Source organism: Ciona intestinalis, chromosome 1 (assembly GCF_000224145.3).
Source record: "Ciona intestinalis chromosome 1, KH, whole genome shotgun sequence".
Lineage (NCBI taxonomy): Eukaryota > Metazoa > Chordata > Ascidiacea > Phlebobranchia > Cionidae > Ciona > Ciona intestinalis.
Genome location: NC_020166.2, coordinates 6,728,632 through 6,735,579, shown reverse-complemented (window position 1 = coordinate 6,735,579; position 6,948 = coordinate 6,728,632). Strand labels below are relative to the sequence as shown.

The following is a 6,948-nucleotide window of genomic DNA, read 5'->3' as shown; positions in this document are numbered from 1 at the left end:
GTTGTTTTGGTTGGTGGAGCTGTGGGAGCTGCTGTCTCTTTTTTGCAAGGTTGGTTTAACATTTAAACAATCTGATTCAGTAACTTTTTAAACATGTGGATCTTGACAAAGAATATTAGTGTTTCATTTTCAGCTTATGTTGATTAGAACACAATGTTACTTTTATAAACGTCTTATTCTTGGGAATGTAACTAACTTTTTCCCCAAGTGGCCAGAAATGACAGTTGTTATAACACAAGTGTTCCTTCGTACTTTATAGAATAATAAAACAACACATCAGTGTCTGTTGATATACCCATTAACTAATAACCACCCCTTAATAAATGTCAGGTTAAGACTACAAGACTACTAATAGTAAGACTTTGTTCCTCCTGTCTCCGCACACAGTGCATGTACTCTTGTAGAAAACTAATGACCTAACGTTCCCACTTATAGGTTCATCAGTATGCAATGATCCAGAATTATTAACAGATCCTGTGGAGATTAGCGAATGCTTAGGTTCGTTTTTTTTCATTTGTTGTACAAACCTAATTCACATAGGCCAGATTCTGTAGGCTATTCACTATTTATAGCTGGAACTTTTCTTTATTTTTGAAAATAAACAAAATTCTTGCTCAAGTGTTTTAATTTAAACGCTCAAATTCTGACCAGTAAAATCTCTAAGAAGTTATATTTCTTTTATCCCCTATTGATTTAGATAAACCGTACTTTTCAGTAGTATAACTAGCTAACAATTTTCTGATCAACAGTGGTCAACTGCAAGTTTGATGTAAGAACATGCACACTACCTTGCCCTATGGGTTACAGCACCAAAGGTGGGGATGATCCATGTCCAAAAAGTTGTAAGTGTTCAGCGGAGGGAAGTTTTGAAGGCGATATTCAATTCTATGATGATGATATTCCAGAATTGCTAGGGGTGGGTAGTGCTAATGTTATAATAATAATAATATAATTTTAATAATAGCTTTTGTTTGTTTCTTTAATTTCGGGAGCGAAGATTTAGAAATATTTTAAATGCAAAGTCAGGATAGAGCAACAAATTAACAGTTGTTACAACACGTTTACAGTAAAAAGATATTTACATTTATTTGGAAGAAAATAAGTGTGGTCGCTATCATAGGCGCCTAGATTTCAAAATCAGCGGGGAGGCGATACTATTTTATAACGGTCAAAACGAGAAAACATCAAAAAAGTCAAAACGAGAAACATCAAATACGCTGTCTCTTTGCGATTACGGTCGCATGCGCGGTTGGACGAGTTTGGGAATTTAGCTTTGATTGCGCAACATGCTACAATTCTTACGTGAAGTTAGATAAACACGTATTTCTGTTATGACACATGTACCAATCCACACGTGGATTATTCGGGATTGAGTAACAATTAGATTGTTGCAACACAGCAGCAATTGTTGCGTCGATTATTATTACAATAGTGGTTTATTGCCTTTAAGGTGTTGGGATTAAAAGTGTGTTTGCTTCATAGAACAATTGCGCTTTTATGCTGAGAAATGTTTTGAGTATCTAATCGTTGTTAGCATATAGAAGTTGCTATTCGCTACAATGCGACGCACACTGAACGAAGGTAAATTGTTAACGTGTGTCGGCGTGATTAAAACTCTTGGTAAGTTTAGCAAGATTAACGAACGCCTTCTCGTAAGGTATTTTTCAGCCTGGTGTTAGGTTTGCCCACACTTACGTCAGAATCAATGCAGAGCGCTAACTTGTTCATAAACGTAAACTCGTTGGTATACCTAAACCAACTCGTTCGTAACAATCTAACGCAGTGGTTTCCAAACTGGGGTCCGTACAGCAGTTTCAGAGGGTCCGCAATAAGCAATGATTGTGATTCAAAACCAAACCAAACATTGATTTAATGGCAGCAAAACAAGTGCACCCATCCCATTAAACAGCTTACCGTGTTTGATAGTTTTTGCTTTTTCTTTTATTGGTGTGATTTTTGCATTTTTCTATAGCATTCTTTGATTTTTATAGGACCGCGAAATATCAAAGTAATTGCAAAGGGTCTACCAGGCAAAATTTTTAGAAAAGATTGGGAACCGCTGATCTTGTGTATAAGTCGAAGCGTCTGATCAGGCGTCCACCGCATGTCATGTTTATCAGGCGCGTGTAACGTCGAGGTTACTTTAGGTCACTTATGCATTTTTTGAGCCTCAACGAAAAAATTACAAATTAACCAATTAAGTAATTACAAGTCCTTAATAACTAATTATAATAATTAAGCCTGTAGTTTGATTTTTATCGGCCTTACCAGATTTTTCGGTTTTAATCAGTCTAGTTTTCTAGGTGCATTAAAGTATCGGATATCGGCAACTGAATTTACAAAATATTGGTATCGGTTTGAAAAAAGCAATATCGGTCGGGCTGTATATACGAGACCCGCATTCGCCGTAAAATCTTAACAAAAGCAACTGCTGTGACATTATCATAACTATTACTGGAAATTACACACATAATATCACTAAGTAAACTTTGGAATGTTTCAACTGTTAAGGACCAGCTTTGGATTGCAACGTAGACAGGATTTACTATTACAAACATTCGATTTATCACTTGTATATAAAAGTATGTTTAACACTTTTTAATGCGCAAATGAATAGATTTGTTCCAGCCAATCTAATACGTTTTCGTATTCTTGCAAGAATGCGTCTATCGCTGCATAACGAGGCACCCATCTCGTCGGCCATAAAAGCCTAAGTGAATGTTCATATCTATCTTTACCGAGTTTAAATGCAGTGAAGCTTGCGTTTTGGAAGGTTGTATATTAAGTCTGAGCAATCAAAAATGTTGCTGCTTTAGACACAACTTGACGTCAAATACAACGTTTGAAATAAGTTTGAATCCTGGTCCTTGTGACCGCATAAAGAACAGCCTTGGCGTATCAGATAGGTTTTGTTGCAGTATTTTGAAGGTTTATTTCCATTATTTAAATTGTTCTAACCTTCTATCCAAACTATTTGTTGATCTTGGGCGAGAATCTGTTGTTCGGGAATGCAATAACAACGCGTCTATTAGGAATTACTTCTCCGCGAATTCAATACTGTCACGTTATACCGTTTGCCGAAAGTATGTGTACATTGTTTAGACACCCTAATAATTAGCATTTTTACCTATTCAGCACATGAAAGAAGTTATACCTTTTTTCGTGGATATGTCGCTTACGCGAATCTTAGTTTTTGGCGGAAAGTGACGGCCGTCGACGCGTGTTATAGTGAAAACCTATATTCGCGCTTGGTCCTACAATGGAGATGGACTATACGTTTTCGTAGCAAGAAACATTTAACAATGTGCAAGGAAAATAAAAGTTGTTTATAAAACGGTCGAAGCATTTTTTCGGTTGGAGAAATACCCATACTAGGCGCGTATGGTCGCTATACCTAGCGGACAAACAAGCCATTTATTTTAATTGTTAGATGAATGCAATGAATATTTAGGTGGATGCAATAAATGAATGTAACTTGCCTTATCCTCGTGAGGCTGAAATGTAGTTATAACATGTTTGTTCTGTTTCATACACCTCGTGCCCAAGCGAGGATAAACCTTCTGGGGAAGTGCGTCCGACTGTAACGCTGTGAAACGTGAATAAGGACTTTACTATTGCAAGCGTTGGGGACTGGGATAATGTGTCAAATCTGGCCTAAATCTCAATCTCACCCATACTGAATAGAATAGAAAGTTTCATTTTTATTCAATGTATTCACAACATGCAGAAGTACGGTTATGTGGATAAAGATGATGAAGAATTCTCTTTATTTGTTGGAAGTGCTCTCTATGTTAAAGGCAAAATATTATGGGACTCCATGGCTCTACCATCTGGTCGTATTCCTATTGGTTATAAACTAGATAGGTTTTTGAGTAAGTTATTCCTACCAGATAGTTTACAGAGTATTAAACTGTTAAGTTCCGGTGCTATAGCACAATGGTTAGCACACCTGCCTCTAACCCATAGGTAATGGGTACAAGGCTCGTTAATTGCTTCAATCCAGTGGTCACTATTGGGTTGTCTAAATCAGTGCTCTTCAACCAGTGTGCACGGTGCACCCTAGGGTGCACCAAAATATGCCAGGGGTACACTAGAACAAAAGGGTATACAAGGATGCATCACAAACTTCAACAATTTTCAGCAATAATATTCAGTTTTGAACTTTTTTAACAAACTTAGCTACTTTCCTACAGTTTTTTTATATGAATTCTATATCTTGTATCACTGGTAATCGAGAAACGTCATGAGTTTTCCGTTAAAACAATCAGGGGTGCATGAGTTTGTCGCAACAACTTTAGGGGTTCACCAACCCAAAAAAAGGTTGAAGAGCACTGATCTAAATTTCCAGCTATACATAAAAATCACACAGAACATACAACAAAAAATGTTTACTAAGTTGCATATGTGGTAACCTGTAAGCTGGCACAAGGTGTATGAAACAGAGCGTGCTTGTGCAACCTTACACAAATAGCGCTTCAAATGTTTGAATAACACTTGCAAGCCTTTCATGCCAAAATTGTGAGTCACCTTTAATTGGTGTTGTGCGGTTCAGACAGTATTAGTTGTTTGGAGATTATGAAGATTTAATTGTAAAAGACAGATTTTGTACTAACTAAGTAATAATTTAAATTAAAAATATATGATTACTGTTGTAATGTAAATACCAGCTATTAGACTCCATTTACAATTAATCATCCAAAGCCTGACTTTTCAGTCTACTGATATGCATCCCAGTAGGACTTCTCCTATGAAGAATTCAATTACCCTCTATACTTGAAAGATAACACTTTTATAAATACACCCCAAGAATTAGATTTGCTGTAAAAACACTGTCTGACTAATACTAGACAAATTTATTTTAGTAAAAGATATGCTAAATAATGTACCTTTTATTTTAAATAGCTGCTTCAACGGTGCTTAAAAGGGAATTGGCGAAGACTAGCAAAATGTATTCAGATAACACGTGTATTGATATCGAGCCTTATGATCGAGAAAAACATGGAACTCATTATGTTGATATTACTCTCGGGCGTGGATGCACGTAAGTTTGTTGTTGGAAGTTTTTATGCTGCATGTAAAGTTAGACACTGTAGGATGATATAATTTAGTCAATCTACTATTACTTACTTGGTTAACTCATTTATTACGGCACCTCGCTCCAAAACACAGAATTACTTCAATAATGAATATATACCAATTAAAACATGCACTGTAGCTCAATACAGACATCAAATAACAGAAAATATGCTCTGAAAAATATTAAATACCTTTCTGAACTAATAAACTAATAACTCATTACAACATAATAATAATTCAAAGAAGTGAAGCAAAAAAACAAGAAAAAAGCAAAGTCAGTTCAGCGTAATTTCATACAATTTATTGGGAAACGGCATTGCTTCATACATGGCTAATATTAATGATAACTTAATATTACAAACTTAATGTTAAGTTATAATGTACATGAGCATGGCTACAGTTATGTTCATGAATATGTCTACACAAGTCACTGGTCAAGCTGCATGTAAATAAAAATAAAATGGTCTACTGGGTTACAGCAATGGCTGTTTTTACCAGTTTGACAAAAGGTTGACATTTAACTATTATCTTTATAAACCTTGGGCAAGAATATCTAGACAAAGTATTAAAACAAAAATTATTAATTATTGTGCAGCTCTATGGTTGGCTATAAAAAGGATATTAAACAGCAGAAAATGAGTTTGCAGTATGGTTGTCACTATGTCGGAACCGTAATTCATGAATTTCTTCACACTTTGGGATTTTATCATGAGCAAAGTCGTCCAGATCGTGATGACTTCGTAAAGATTCACCTAGATAATGTAAAAGACGGTGGGTGATTATTGCCATTCTTTGTTTATCTATGAGTTAAAGGTGTTCTGTTACATTAAACTTACAGGCAACGCTCACAACTTTCAAAAGTCCCGTGCATACTTCGTAAAGGACCTCAAATCACCATATGATTTACAGTCAATTTTGCATTATAATGCTAAAGCTTTCACAAAGAATGGTCAACCAACAATCACACATGCAGGATCAGGTAACTATATTTTTGAACTTTTGTAAGCTGTAAAAGAATCAAATATTTATCAAGTAAACGACCAACTTAATTTACCACATATTGGGCACTAATTATTAAGAGAACATTGGGCTGATTTTTTTAGAAATTTATTTTTTGTTTTATTTTTAGCTTTTAAAAAAAGTAAAATACTAATATATCTGCTTGCACAGCTATTCGGCGTCATAGCACAGTTGGTTAGCGCGCCTGCCTTTAATCCAGAGGTAATGGGTTCAAGGCTCGTCGATGCTTCCATTGTAGGTGTATTTGTTCTTAGGCAAGACACTTAACAGTAATCGCTCCAACCTAGTGGTCACTAATTGTTTGTCTGTATTATCAGCCATACATAAAAACAACTAAAAAATCCTTTTCGAAAAATAATCAACCACAAAGTAACATACTTGGTAAAGCTGGCACGAGGTGCATGAAACAAAACACCTGAGTTATAACCACTGTCGTTTTCCGGCCACGCAAGGTTAAGTTACTTATTCATTCATGTGCATTATGTTTATTTTTTGTCTCATTTTCTCTTATCTGTTGTCTTTACCAAATCATAATAGGCAATGTTAATATCAGTTTTGTGAATTTTGTAAAGTCAGATATTATGTTTGCCACCAATTTTGCGGCAAGTACATAAACCAGCATTTTCAAACTTTATAAATAATGCTTCATTATTTTTTCATTATTTTTTTTCCTACACTCTGGCATAAAAAGGTCTATTTTCTTTTGTAAGATCTTCAGTCAAGTTTGGGAATCAGTGATCCAAACAAATATGGCATTAAAATGGTAAATAATCTATCAGTACAATTTATTTGTTTTCAGAAAGACTGATCGACACTCAAGGTAGGAGACTTTCAGAAAAAGATATTTCTGAG

General features: G+C 35.3%; 1 protein-coding gene across 1 annotated transcript in view; it reads left to right on the top strand.

The window, feature by feature from the left end:
* Nucleotides 1-6: 6 nt before the first annotated feature.
* Nucleotides 7-6,948, top strand: part of LOC104265349 (protein SpAN-like) — an 8,803-nt gene continuing 1,861 nt past the window's right edge. The window contains exons 1-7 of the mRNA XM_018814403.2: nucleotides 7-49; nucleotides 436-498; nucleotides 750-916; nucleotides 3,728-3,872; nucleotides 4,903-5,041; nucleotides 5,672-5,847; nucleotides 5,915-6,055. Of these exons, the coding sequence (XP_018669948.1) occupies nucleotides 797-916; nucleotides 3,728-3,872; nucleotides 4,903-5,041; nucleotides 5,672-5,847; nucleotides 5,915-6,055 (721 nt within the window). The 5' untranslated portion in view covers nucleotides 7-49; nucleotides 436-498; nucleotides 750-796. The remainder of the gene's footprint in view (nucleotides 50-435; nucleotides 499-749; nucleotides 917-3,727; nucleotides 3,873-4,902; nucleotides 5,042-5,671; nucleotides 5,848-5,914; nucleotides 6,056-6,948) is intronic.